At 41.7% G+C, this 15,155-nt stretch overlaps 1 protein-coding gene across 1 annotated transcript in view; it reads right to left on the bottom strand.

Annotated features, from left to right (window-relative positions):
* Positions 1-15,155, bottom strand: part of Cadps (Ca++-dependent secretion activator) — a 454,713-nt gene that overhangs the window by 131,984 nt on the left and 307,574 nt on the right. The window contains exons 17-18 of the mRNA XM_013506934.1: positions 10,476-10,612; positions 7,192-7,379 (exon numbers count right to left, since the gene is read on the bottom strand). Coding sequence (XP_013362388.1) covers positions 7,192-7,379; positions 10,476-10,612 — 325 coding nt within the window. The remainder of the gene's footprint in view (positions 1-7,191; positions 7,380-10,475; positions 10,613-15,155) is intronic.

Raw genomic sequence — 15,155 nt, 5'->3', positions numbered from 1 at the left:
TTGTTTTTTTTCTCTTTGAGGGAAGAAGAGTTAAAAAGCAACAGGCTTGTCATTGTGTGTGTGTGTGTTTGTGACGGGTGGAGAAGTTAGACTGAAAGAAAAAAGTGTGCTACTCATTTACTGCTTGGTAGGCACTCACAAGCAACAGCGACAACAAAAAGAACCACTGTGTAACAAGGGTTGGTAGTGAGGGTCTATCTTCATCACTTTCCTTATCATGGAGACGCAATATCCAATACCCACAACTTGAAGGAGAGGTTTATTTTGGCTCTCAGTCTCAAAAGTTTCAGGCCATGACTGGCTGGCAGCAAGCAGAAATAGAAGGACCTGCTCAAGTGGAAAGGGGCTTCTGTCATGGTGGCTGGGAAGAGAGGGAGAGAGAGTCAGTGGGGGAGGGGGGTCAGGGAGTAGCTGGGAAGGGATATAGACCCATGGAAGTTATGCTTCCTCTAACCAGGCCCTGCCCCCATGATCTGGGGGCCATCCCAAATCTCCAGCTTTGACAGCATGAGTTTTGTGGTCATTTCTGATCTAAATAACAACAGGGCCAACACTGGAGGGAAGTCCACAGTAAATAAGCCAACTGAGGTGCAAAGGAAAGAAGATTTAGATCTGAGTGGTGGCAGTGGCATGGCACGCAGAAATACATGGGTTTGGGAGATACTTGGAAGCGCTGAATGTTGTGACATGCTATGGAGGAGGAGGAGTCAGAGACTGCTGCTTTCTGTCTTGAGTAGGTGGGCGGATGGAGCCACTTACTAACTTATGAACCATGGTGCAGTTAACAGGAGAAAAGCAAGTTTTGTGTGTGACTGTTTAGTTACTCAGGTCCTCATCTTCTGGATCCACATGGCCTCTGAAGACAAGCAGCACCTGGCTTTCAAACACAGCTCTGGGCACATTTTCAAGAGGTTCTTTTTGGAATTCATGCCCTCTTACATCTGCTTGTAGACTCATTAATCTATGCGAATACTTTGGATTGGGGCGGTTGGCATTATGGATTTGTTAATTGCTGATACAATGTACTTTCTACACAGGCCATATGTGGAGAGCAGCACTGGCATTCAAGAAATGTTAAATAATAATGTAAATGAGAAAATTTTCCAATCCCAATAATAAAGGGATCCAAGGAACACTGACGCAACTTGCAATCATCGGAGCTGTTTGATCGCCTTGTCACCGTGGGACAGTGACCAAAGTGATGCTAATCTAAATGTCACCTAGAAAGAATACTAAAAATATTATGATGAGAATTAAGTACTGAAACCTTAGGAGCTGATTTAAAAATGAGAAGATATAGCAATTTACATCTGTGGATTTTATGATCGCCAAATGCAACCAGCTGAACATGCTTACCCTTCCCTTTTCTTTCCTTCTCTTTTATGAGAAAACGGGTTTAGCTTTTAAAAGCTGGCCCAAACTAGTGTTCTTTCAACCAATGGGTTTTAAACTTTGCTCTGTATTAGAACCACTTGAGATTTTAAATTCATGATACTTAGGCCACATCCAGAGGCATTACATCTGAAACTCTGTAGGTAGGGCCTGGGAATCAGCATTTTCTCTCCTCCTGCAAATGAGTCAAATGAGCCTCCAAGTCTGACAACCAAAACCTTAAATAGGTGTGATCCCATCACCAAATAGTTTAGGATATTGTGGTAGGGGTCAGTATTAGAAAAAAAAATAAATGTAGAATCCTGGCTCCATTTAAGGCTTATTGAATCAAATCATTTGAGGATGGGATTTAATATTGTGCATTTTAACAAACTCTCCAACAGTGTAAATGGACTATCAGCAGGGGCACCTGCTATACCTTTAGGCACAGAGTAAGTCCTGTGTAAAGCAACAAAAAACCTAAGTTTAAAAAAAAAAAAAACAAAACAGTTTGGCCCATTATTTAGCAGTTTGATTTACAACAGGCCTTCTTGACCTGGGCCCAAGTGGGATTTGGGCTTTGTTCGCACGGGATTGCCTGTGCATTACGGAATGGTGAGCTGTATCCCTGTGGCCTTGACCTACTTGAAGACAATAGCATGGGTATGAAAATAAAAATGTCTCTGGACATTTCCAAAGTCCACTGGGAGACAATTCACCCTCCAGTTAGAAAGCACTGTTCTAAAGATGCCAAATACGTAGATGTGCTCGAGTCACACAGTTCTTGGGATTAGGAGCAGCAAATATCATCCTGACCAGCCAGACATGTCTAGTCTTGAATACAGTGCTTCTGGTCCACATAGGTACACCCTTTCACGGAGATGCGGCACAGGCTTCTAGAGCAGGTAGGAGAAATTTAGTCTCTGGCACACAAGCACTTGCTAACAATTTCTAGCTGCCAGGGGCTGTTGAACTAATAACATATAAAAAAATCTTTTTCTCTAATTTGAAGCTGGCTTTGAGATAATGGGAATGAGATTCACTGCTCACTTAAATTCAGTGAAAGGGGTAATCTGTTTACCAGTCATGAGTTCCTTTTTTTCTTGTATAGTGTGGGAGATCACACTCAGGGTCTCAGACATGCTAGGCAAGGGCTCTACTACCAAGCTCCCTCCCAAGCCCAGGCATTTCCTTTAAACCCAGGGGCAGGAATAGACAACATCACATTCAAATGCTGGTTATGCAGGTGGAAGAGGTTAGGAATATGATTTACACAATACCAATGGCTGTTAATTAGTATTCAAATAAAACTCTCCCCTAGGTGGTCTAAAACTCCAGTAGAATCTACTATCTCCACAAGGCTAAAATTATGTAGGTGGGCCATGCTGATATTGGGTATCCTTAGGCTCCAAATGGAAAACTATAATGCCAGTGACTGTTGAAGCATCTCAGCTTGGAATGCTGAAGCAAGTATCAAATGGTATCACATGCCATGTATAAGTGCAGTAAGGTAGAGTGGCTACAAGTGCAAGCCCTGAAGCCAGAATACCCATGTTCCAATCAGGCTCAGACTACTATTTGTTACACAGCCCCAGGGAAGTATGTAAATGTGAGCCTTAAGGTCATATCTATTGGAGAAGGGTAATAGCAATACTTATTTCACAGGGGTGGAATAAAGATAGAATTAGATAACATGCATCAAAAGCACTTCACATAGTGGTTGGAGTTTGGCAAATATTTTGAAATGGTAATGATTATCCTTATTTTAATTGAACCTTAGAAAATGAAACCTGGCAATGAGCTGCTTCATTTCTTACTGTAACCCACAGAAGACAATCTTCAAGATTAAAAAACACTAAAGATGCTATGATTCTGTCTGCTCATTTCACAGGTAAGAAAACCAAGGCACAGAAATGAGGTATGATATTCCTAAATTTATGAAGAGCAGTGTCTAACACTCATATCGTTAGCATCTAGGCACAGTGTAGATGTAATACAAAGAGGAAGAGCTTTGGGTCTAGGACATGTGGATTTGCCACTTAAATTTATGCGTAATCAGTTTTTTCACATGCCAAATAGGTGCAGAAATGTCTAGCCTGAGAATTTCATGGCAAATGGGAGAACGTTTGAAATCATTCTTTAAACTGTAGAAAACTACTATACAATGGATACTTCACATTATGATTTCATCTTCATTATGAAATACAATGCAAACATAGACACTTGAACACATGCAGTCCTGTCAGAGAGTGGGGATCCTTTTGGATGGCTTCCATGGGACAGAAACTAGGTCGGGCTTGAGCAAATGCTACTTCTTCACAGTGGCCAGTTGCTCTTTGCTCTCCAAAAGCAGCACCTCGGACAGCGGCCAAGGCAGCTTCCCCTTCAAAGACTTGACAATTCTATTGGACACGCGCTTTGGGCACCTATGATGCTCCCTGAGAACTTTCTTTGGGACTGCAAGTCATTATTTCCTTGCGGCTGACGGCCCTAAGGATACACAAACAGAAACTCTACCTACACCCTTATGCATAGCCGTGAGGGAGGTAAGGGGCTACATAGAATCAGGATTTGTTTTGACCTTCACTATTGGACGTGCATATACTCATAGATGACTTGCTGCATCCTCTAGAAAGCAAAAATTTGCATTTTCACTCAGTTTATCAAGTGCTTAAAAGGACAGTATTCCTAAAAGACATAGGAAATGAGGCAAGATCAATCAAATTTTAGAACCCCAGAGTACTTTAAAGATAACCTCATCATGTAAATCATTCTACTAAAAACCATTAATTTGCTGTTAAGCTTTATTTTGTGTCATTACTCTAAGTCATTTTTTTTGTGGTTAAATCTCTTTTCAAGAGATGCTTGAGGAACTGAGAACGGGTTATTGAAGATGATAGCGCTACTATAAATGTACAGGCTTATTTGATGCCAACTCATTTTATTTACCCTGAAAACATAACTTCAAGGGGTAGGGATGTAGCTCAGTGGTGCAGCACCTGCCTGGTAAGTGCAAGGCCCTGAGTTTGATTCTTGGTACCAAAAAAACAAAATAAAGAACCAAAACCAAAACCAAAACCAAAACCAAAACCAAAAAAACCCATAATTTCAACATTATAAAGCATGCATTGCTTATTATTACCGATGAAGGTACTAGGCTCCTACCTAGGTGCCACTAAAAAAGCAATGTGATTCACAATTTTGTTTACATGTTGTTCAATTAGTCTTTTCACTATGAACATGTTTTAAAAATCACTAAACACCTGAATCAAATTGAGTTCCAATACACATTCGTGCCCATCGCTAGAACATCATTTTTAGATTTTACCTTTGAAAACCCTCAAAGAAAAAGAGAGTCCAGGAGTGCTCAAAGCTTGCTGTTTGCAAAGCTGGAAGTGGTGGCCTGGATGGAGGGGTGGGGAAGGGTCAAAGACATTGTGAAAACCAAGCAACACACATATGACTTCTTACCTTTTGGGCTCTTGACTTGAGTGGATTTTGGATTCTTTTCTTTTTTTGGATTCTCTTTTGGTATCTTTTTTGGTCTCTGGTTCAGATGAAAGGGGAGTTTTGCTCCCTTCAGAGTCTGTATTTGGTAGCAGCCCACTAAGGAACACATGCATTTGTTGACTTTTGAGAGGGGTGGTTGCGTGAGGCATGCAGAGTGTGGCCAGCCATCGGAGCATCGAGAGCCCACACACACATGCACAAACAAAGAAACAAAAAGAAGGGTGCATCACAAAGCAAAAGCAAATGCATTCGAACTAAAATAATAAGCAAAAAAAGATGCAAACTTGCATAAGGAAAATCAGAACTGAAAAGAAAATAAGAAATCCCAAACTGTTTCCATGACAAGATGTATAAACCTAACTGTGAATCAAGTGGCAGTCTTACAATATGAAATCCAGACAATGTGTATCATAATTCATGATGATGTTTACCAGGGAGTTTACAAAAACACTTCATTATTTTATAACACTTTCTTATTCAGTAACATATGTAGAATACAGTGTGACAACCCAGAGAATATAATGCAACTTCTCTCTCTCTCTCTCTCTCTCTTTAAAGAATTCAGTCCAAGAGGCTGTAACAGATAGTCATCAAAGTGTACATATTTATAAAAAGCAGAATTATGCACAGATACATCCCAGGTATCAGCGTTTTCATGAGTATCATTATGCAAATAAAAGGTCATGTGCAGGACTACTGGACCTCATGACAATAGGAGGTGAAGATAACCTTGATGCCTGTTAAATATTCAAGCCGACAATGTTATTGTTGTCTAGTTCTAAATGCTGAAGTTGCATTTCATAAAAATCTACCGGCACTGGAGAGAGAAAAAGCACAGAACAAATCCCACAGATACAGTGTTTCAGGGCTGTATGGCTTGCAAAGATGAGGAGGACTGACACAGCTCTGATTAAAAAAAAAGTAGTCGATTTTGGATTCTCTCCACTGTGGATTTCCCTCGAGCAGTGGTGGCGAATCTATGGGACTTGTGCTGCTGCTGGATATTTGTTAGCATTGAAAGCTCTGAAGGGTTCACCATCACGGCCCTAGAGCAACAATATTTCCACCAGAGGCTGGCTTTCCAAAGCCACCTGGCGTCCCTGCTGGGTGTGCCTCCCCCGGCTGTTGGTTGGGGTGCTCTGGGAGAATGCAAGATTATCTCTATACTAATGTGAGGCTACATACACTGGGGAGGTAAAATGGCTGTGGCAGTGTGGAAATGTATTCCATGTCTCCAGAGCCAAATGGCAATGTTCTGAAATTATCTGCTGCTCTGCATTATTCAGAACGTGGTTCTCTTCCTCCAGGAACTGGGCAAGGTCTAGAGAAAGGGAGGGCTTAGAGCAGAACCAGGAGCCTTGGTGTTCTGGCCTTGTCTGTAAAATCTGTACAACGAGGTGGGTGATGAGACTGGGGATCTCCGAAGTTCTTCCCACCTCGGATCACATTACAAGTGTTATCGTCATCTTGGTCTTCCAGCTTCACCTAGCTCGTTCAGCTCTCAAAATATGCTTGGCTTCTTCCTTCCGCAGGACAATTGTACATGCTGTTCCTTTTGCCTGGAACCACTCGACTCCTACACACGCACCAGTTTTCAGCCCCGGCATCATTTATTTCCTCAGGGAGGTCCCCCCTGCCATGCTGCTACTCCGTTTGAGTCATGTTCCTTGTTAAATTCCACCATGGAGTTTTATTCCTTTTCTTCTAGCACCAGTACTAACATGATTCTGCCCTTGTTTGGTATCTTGTTTTGACTTGCCACGTATCCTGACTACGTACCAAGATCTGACACCAGTAAGTCATCCCTGAACCCTCATGGGGTGAATGGCTATAACAACGGCAAGTGTTTATTCAGCTCTTGACACATTCCAGGCACTTTGCTGAGCTCTTTGTATCTATTTGCATCCTCTCAACAAAGCTACAAGGACACTGCTTTCCATCTTACAGACACCTGTGGCAATAGAGGGTTAATTATCAAACACGTTCATTAATAGTAAATAGAGGAACCTTGATCTGAACCCAGCTTGGTCTAATATCAGAGGCCACACTAGAAGTCCCGTTTGCCATTTCTGTACAGTGTCTTGAAAAGAAGAAACTAAGTTAGACCTCTGTGCCTCTCTCTCTCTGTCTCTCTCTCTGTGTCTCTCTGTCTCTGTTTCTCTCTCTTCTCTCTGGTGTGTGTGTTGAGTGTGTGCGTGTGTAGTACTACCAAGGGAATGGAGGTAGATCGTCAGAGGTGATCCTAAAACCTATGCCAGTTGATTTTCTGGGAAGAGCTTTTTCCGGCCACACTGGCACACATCTGCTTACCTGTTGCCGTGGACATGGGATGCGCAGAAGGCAAAGCTGTAGTGCAGAAGGGTGGGGTCGATCATGGCGCCGTTCTCTGCCCGTTCCAGCAAGTCTCTGAGGTAGCAGAGATGTCGGTGACACCCTCGGACTCCATTGCGGGCACAATATTCGTCTAGTACAAACACCTGGCCAGGACTGAACCAGCCCTGTGTGGGGAGAAAGGAGAGGTTTTCTTTTAAATACAGGTTGTTTCCTGGAGAGCCGTGAGCTGGGAGTGGGTGGAAAAGGGGCCTGGGAGGAACAGGAGCTAGGGCTCACTGGTTGTTACTAAGCTCCAGTCATCGAGTGTGCTGTCTGTCTCAGTCCTTACCCCAGGCCCAGGGGGAGACACTGTCATGCCTGGCTTGTGGACAGGAGACCTGACTTCAGGGAGGACAGAGAGCTTTAAAGGCAGACAGGGCAAGGTTGTCTTCATTCTACAGATGAGGAAATAGAAATCTGAGTTCAGAGACGCACACAGGTGACACAAAACAGGTAGGGCTCAAATCAAGTTCAGTTTTCTTCAACATCTCCTGCTTCCCTGCTCTGGAGCACGAAGAAATTTTAGAGTTGCCAGGAACTGGTGAATTCATATACTTTACAAGTATTTCTTAAAATTTTAAATGAAGGTAATAACATACTTCTCCAAAGAGAATAGTAAGACTAAGTTTTCCAGTTGATCAGATTTTATTTGGTTAAACTGAGAGGGGCGTCTTATACCCTTTCTACAGTTTTGTTTTTTTCCTCCCGATAATTTTGTTTATTTTATCACATACTTCCTTGCTGTGAGGTCAGCCCCAGCCTCGCTATGAAATAACACCCATATTCAGGGGCAGGGTGGGGTAGAGTTTGCCTCCTCTGTTAGCGTTTAAGAAAGCAGTGCCCGGAAAGGCCAAGGGACTTCCGCTTGGGACATCCTTGGGCACAGCCTGAAATCAAATCATAGTTTCTGGTTTCAGCGTCATCTGAAGCAAGAAATAAACCAATTTAGTTGTAGTGTGTAAGTTTAGAATGTAGGGCTGTTTTAAATGTAAACTTCGTTTTACTTTGAGGGTCTTCTACGAATCCTATTTTGGACATTGTTCCATCTTGGGAGAGAAAGAGCAAAAGGGAGCCAGTGAGAGGGGACCAGGGAGAGGCCACAAAAGTGCAGGGAGGGCGGTCTCTGCAACTCTCTCCTCTTAGATTAGGGATCTGGGGAATCTTCTATTGACAACATGCAGCTCAGCGCTGCATCCAACGAAAGACGGCATCTTTCCTATTTCAAATTATAAGTTACTGCAGAGGGCGGGAGAGTAGTCGAGGCAGTGGGCTGCCCCTATAGGCAACTTCTTTGCCACTCCATCTGCTACCCCAAATGCTAAATCTTAGAAACAACACTGCTGTGAAAGATTAAAATATATTTTCTACGACTCAGATGACACCAAGTCTTTTGTAGATGCCAAAATAGCTGCTTTGAAAAGAGTTGAAGAAATATCAATTAGGAACTGAGTCGAAGATACAGAAAAATTTATGTATCCCTGCTGGTCGTTCTCCAAAACCAACTGAAAAAAAAGACTGTAATAATGAGAAAATGGAACATATAGAGACAAGAGATAAGGTTCTTTTTAATTTTCTGTAACTCTGGAATAATTAATAGATTCAGGTATTCAAATAGCGAAGGAAGCTATTTTACCCTGTTTATAATTAATTTTTGATTTTGGAGCATGTTTTTCAGCCTATAATGACTAGCAGGAAACAAGCTTGAGTGTTTCATTTTTCCTTCAAAATTTTTAAGAGACATTTACTAATTTGTCTTTGCCGTACATTTCAAAACAAAAGGAAACTGTTTTTTAAAATGGTGATATTAAAATGTCTTGAAACTAATACACATTAACAGATTCCTCAAGAGACGGAGGGTTATACCTAAAAGAGCATGATTTAAGTTCAGAGGCATCCATATTCTTACGCATTTCATAAATGCAATTTATAATGAACATGAATAATTCCATAATGGTAGGAAAAACATTTGAGAAAATTGCTTTGCAATGCAAGGTAAGCTTTTTTTCTTTTTAAAGTCAAAGTGCTATGTTCCTTTCCAATTTGGCAAAGTTCAGAGTTTTCTGATGAAGATATTCTAAACTTGAGATAATCAATGTATCATTTATGAGACTTAGGCTAATAAATTATTCTACAGAGTCCTGTTTCAATTTTTAAGATTACTTCACCTACTATTTTTTATATTTTAGCTTCTGGTACCAAACTATTAATGAATTTACATAAAAATGAATCAGAATAGAGTTAGGGTATAGCCATGTAATTTAGTAAAGAAGGAGGAATCATTATATGTATATATATATTAATATTGGCAATATGTTAAGATTAATACTGTACAAGTATATTGATTTTAGTGTTTTGGGGACAAGGATTTTATAGAGTCATTTTATCATTTCCCTTCATCTTTTCCATCTATAAAGTGTTATTAATTTACCTTTAAGAAATGGAGGAATAATTTATGGTTTGCAGAAAGAAAGAAACCAAGACATTTTTAGGGTTTTGAATTTGATAGTCTAAAGCCAAAAATGTATCTTCAGAAATCCAATAAAGATATAATAGCAGTTCTGTGAATTTAACTAATTTAAATCAGTTTAAATATAGGATTTAGGAAATATTGATACTCCTGCTGGATAGCTGGATTTCCAAATGCCTCATGTGCTGTAAGATATTCCCTTAGAGGGCAAAAAAGGCTCTGAATATTATGAAGAAAGAAGTAAAAAAACACAAAAAAACCCCACAAAGAAACAAATCAACCTGAATCAATTAAACTTGTGGACAGTGAAGTAGAGCTTATTTATATATTATTTCAGTCTTTAAAAAAGACACACAAAAAGTACATTCTTTCCAAGACAGGAGCACCGGGTCTGGAATTGGGAGGGAGGGGCATTTTAAACTCTGAGACAAGGAGGTGATTTTTACAAGTTCTCCACAATCAGGTGCCAAACTCGATTACCCTCTTGGGAATATTTTTCATGTAGCCGCTGAAAAGGGGGGAGCTAAGGCGGGCAGGCTGGGGAATTGGACGTGTCTCTTCTGAGAACTTCCCCCAGCTCAGTCTTGTTGCTTTGGTAAGTAAAACTATCTCAACCCAGGAAATTGAGAAACACACTGACAATTGGTAAAGGGATTCTGTAAGGGAGAAAAGAGCTTCTGACATAAAGGTAGGGAAATATTTCATTTCTAAAAATGTTCTACTTAAATTGTTGTAGACCAAAGAATATACTTGCCAGGCAAGAATAGGAATCATTAAGTCTGTGATCCAAAGTAAGGCGCTGCACCATCTCAAAAAGGGAAGCGTGGTCAAAGTTACAGGGGTTGGAAGAGATAAATTCATCCATGCCATGCTTTTGAGCTCTATCTGCGTCTGTTCATTTACACATGTAGAGAAAGACACAATTTAGAGAAGCACATCACATTTTTTTTTGACATTTCAAATACACAGGAACCCACCAGGCATTAGGGACATTAGCTGTTTGCGTGTTCCCTCCCACCAACATCCCCCAGATATTCTTTTTACCTCCCATTGTCAACTTGCATCACTTACTGGTGAGTTTACTGCATTTAGGCAAAAAATATATTGGCATCAACGTGTTTATCAAATGATCACAATTACAGTGCATTTATCTTGTTCTTTAAAAACTAAGCACAAGACCGTAACTTCGCCTGCATTCCACCAAACACTGAAAGCAGATCGGACCTTTGCTTATAATAGCCTGGTTAGCTTTGTAAGTTTTTAATAGATTCTGCCATTCCAGTGGTTATGTCTGGAGCAATTCCTCTACGATTATTGGGATTATCTGGAGAAAGGGTTCTGAAGATTTTCAGCAAAGTGAGAATATTTGTGTCTCCCCCTTCCAAATCCCCATTGCCAATTTGGTTTCACAAACGGTTTGAATCCCCACCCTCCAAAATTAAAAATTAAAGAAAACAAAAGATTTTCCTTGAAACCTGGAGACTATGTTAAATGGGAATTTAGTTTGTGATAGCCAAGGACATTGCCTTATAGTGTGCTTACTCGTTAGCAAAGCGTATGAAAGAGACAAACAGAAATTGACTCAGGGAGGGCTACGATCCGTCTTTTATTGTGAATTAATAGTCTCAATGTATTCACACTTTTCCTTCCAGGGTGAAGGCAGTAGGCAAACTTCCTAAGGGCTAACTAATTAATCTCAACATGTGTAGCTGAAATACACTACCCTCAGCTGGCAACGTAACGCGGAGAAATCAACTCAAGTGCCACCAGACAAACCCTAAAGAGGAAGGAATGCAGGTCTTCTACGTTAAAGGAATCGGCTCACTCCACCTCATTTGTACTCTCTCCTCATATGCCGACTATGGAGAAACAGAATCATATCAAATCGAGTAAGATTTTATTCAGCTCCTCGCATGCAGCATTTTATTGGAATACGGGGACTTGCTAGAAAGCGGCAATACTTTCAAGGCAAGGGGAAAATCGATTTCTGACTTGGGAGAAAAAGGGTGTTTGAATAATATTTTCATATGTGGCCTCCATCCCAGGCAGTTTTTTTTTTCTCTCTGCTATGCTTGGGGTTAAGCTGTAAGCTTGGGTTATGGCAGCCGTGAGACTTTAAGATGATGATTTCTCCTCCTATTGATTTTGGTATCATTTAAATCTCAATGCAGGGTGAAGCAGATGTATACCCTTATTGTTGGAGTTCTGAAATCTTCTGTCATTTTTTTTTGAGAAGCAGCAAGTGGTCAGTATTTGAACAAGATGTGTTGCTTATGCCCAAGATACACAGAAGCAACGATTTCCAGAAGGCAAGTCGAAGAGTATGTATTTTAACAGCCAAATCGCTCCATTAAAATGATAAAACACCAGCTTTTGGAAGGGATATCACATGTGCAGGAATTATATTAGAGAATCCACAAGAACCTTCTTGTGCTGTGATAGCTGTCTCAGAGTCACCCCCAGAAAAGTGCTTTCCAATTAAGGCCGGAAGCTTCACCTGGGAAAATTGTTTTCTTTTGGTTTGGTCCCCAAACTACACTCTCTCCTTGACTTGCGGGGCTCGGAAAGGTGAGGCTGCGGGAAACCTAGCTGCTCCCAGGATGCGGGTGTGCTTCCTGTGGCCCAAGGCAAGGGTCTTACACCTCCTCCAACTGAGGTCTCCCCTGGAATAAGGACTCTCGCCATGTAGGTGGCACCTCTCCATTTCCTTGGGCAAATTCTGCCCCTTCCCCTATGTCCTGTCAGTCCCAGGTCAACTTAACGCAGGAAAAACTGACTGTGAGGTATGCGTGAATTGCTTATCCTGTTATATCCTCACAAAAAGCCTCATCCGTCCCCTGCCTCCGGATTTTAACAGTTCAGGCAGTTTGACGAGCATTAGCTTCTTGCTGTCGGATTTCTCAGAAGAGGCTGTAAGCCGACAAATCGGCCGGAGCCTGACTTTGCCAGCTTGGTGAAGATAGTTTCTTGTTTAATTTTGGTGGTGCAACTGGTTATTTAGGGGCTTTTTTGTAGCTGTTAAACATATGGCACATGTTCCAGGGGTCTTACCCTTTCCTTGCTGAGCCTCTTGAACACTGCTGGTGACACATCTTGCCTTGCTGGCCCCTCACGACATAGGCCTGAAAAGGTGACCTGGTTCCTCTAGGGGGCCCTGGACACAGACTGCCCCCCTCCTGCACCCATTATGAGGGCCAAGACTACAACCCCAATGCGCTAACTGTGGGCTGGTTAGTCTAAAGAACAATTTCCTTTTTTACTGACATTTTAAAGCAGGCTTACAGCAAAATATGCATAAGATCAGCCTGTTTTGGTTTTTTTTTCCAGACAATAACTAGCAAAAGTAAATATCCTTGTTCTTTCTTCTCCTCTTGCATCTTTCTCCTGGGCTCTGGCAAATGAACCTGGGGCTGAATTTAGGAAGTCTGGATTCCAGTCGGAGCTACATTTTAAAATAGCTGTCGGGTGCTATTTAAATAGCTGCTTCTCCGAGACTCAGTTTCCTTTAGTGTAAGACGAGCTGACTTGGTTTCCTCTCTGCTGCCATGGACTGTATTTCCATGATCCTTAAGATCCCTCACACACTTCCAGGTATGGGATGGAGCTTAATGTGCTGGAGTCCCAGCAGTTAAAACAAGCATCTCCTGGCTTCTTACTTGCACAAAATTACCATTTGCTCAGGATTGGACTCATTTTCTTAATTGCTCCAGTAACTCAACGATGCATAACTGGGTGACTGGTTCCCATGAAATCTTGAACAGTTTCCTGAGCTTATTATATTGTGCGAGAAGGAAGGGTAGGCTGGGAGTGCTATTTCAAGGTGTCGATGAAAAGGATCTACTTTTTAAGGAAGGGTTTTGGTATTTTTTTTTTTTTTTATTCTTTGCTATATTCCTAGCACCTAGAACAGTACCTGGCTCCTAGCAGGCACTTGATACCTATTTGTTACAATAGAGAATTCCATCCAAATAAATAAATTAATTCAGTCTGTGAAAAATGTTTTCTATTTCTTAACTTTATAGGGTATTGTTCTACTAAATTCATTGGGAACAGTTTGTTTTACAGGAGCTGGGAGGACTTGGGTCACAGATTGGATTTGAGGCTAGATCTGCCACTACTAGGTATGTGGTGGAGGGTGGGTGTTTATTGCTTTGGAGCTTCCTTATCCCTATTTATAAATCAAAGACAGTATTAAAGATTACTTTCAGAGAGCTGCTGACGGGATCTGATGAGAAGTCCCTGGAAGGCAACTGGCACACAGTAAGTGCTCAATAAATGTTAGCTAGGCATAAACAGGCAAGTTTCTTGGTGCTTGCAAAGCCAGTTTAAGTTGTTAGCGAGCCAAAGATGTCTCTGCATTCATAGCTAATGTTCCTCCTTCCTTGCTTCTTAAACCATCTCATTTCTAGGGAGCTGGGAGTCCTTCCCAATCTCTCTGCTTTACAGTCTGCTCTGCCCTTTTATAACCAATTGCTATGTCCCTTCTCTGTGTTTTCCTGGGTCACGTTCCAGTTTTCTGTGGTTAGGGCATTTGCACACAGGTGAGCCCCTTAATAGATGATACGGTTCCTCAGGGCACTTTCTGAGGCACGACTTGCCCAGCAGCAAGTGCCTGAAGGAGCGGATCTGTAGGAGGGGGTTATTAACCGGCTGACGGTGACACCTCCATTCCAGATAACTTCCCACTGGCTCTATTAAGGAGCCACACACATGGGGATTCAGATGGCATCCTGCAAATCCAAAAGTGGGAACATGTGCTCTTAGAGGAAAAAAATCTTATAAAGGGAAACAGAACTCTAGGTGCAGGTGTCTTTGGATACCATTCAGATTGTCTGCCTGTGTCTCCATACATGTCTAGGACCATATGCATTACATATGTTGTCTATTTTAAAATAAAACACTGCAGTGGTCCAGCTGTTCCAAATTCTGTTTCAAAGAACTTGTGGGCGCTTCCCAAGCAACACCATATAGTCATCCTTGCACTGTCCCAGTCTGTTCTTCCTTAGGGTTGAACATGCAAAAGCAAACGCTCTTTGCAACTCCATTTCCCCTGTGCAAACAATTGGAATCAGTGCATTAAAGGAAAAGAAAACTCTGATGTTGGCATTATCAGGCGAGAAAACAGCCCAGAGCAGAAGTATGGGAGAGTCAGCTCCTGAGTTCAGGACAGTAGGGTCACTTCCTTTGCCAGTATTTGGCGTGTGGCAAGAGAATGAAAATGAATTTGAACATCAGGTTGAGCAAACAGCGTGAGGAGGGTAATGTGGCTGCTTAAAATCCCAGTAATGTTTGGATTATCGCTTGCTTTGAGAGGTACAGAACATGATAGTCTCCATCTCTCTCTCTCTGTCTCTCTCTCTCTCTTCCTTCCTTCCTCCCTTCCTTCCTTCCTCCTTCCTTCCTTCCTTCCTCCTTCCTTCCTCCCTCCCTCCCT

This window comes from Chinchilla lanigera, unplaced genomic scaffold, assembly GCF_000276665.1.
Source record: "Chinchilla lanigera isolate Chin_1 unplaced genomic scaffold, ChiLan1.0 scaffold00116, whole genome shotgun sequence".
NCBI classification, from domain to species: Eukaryota; Metazoa; Chordata; class Mammalia; order Rodentia; family Chinchillidae; genus Chinchilla; species Chinchilla lanigera.
Note: the sequence above shows the minus strand (reverse complement) of the source record. Positions and strands in the feature narration are given on the sequence as shown.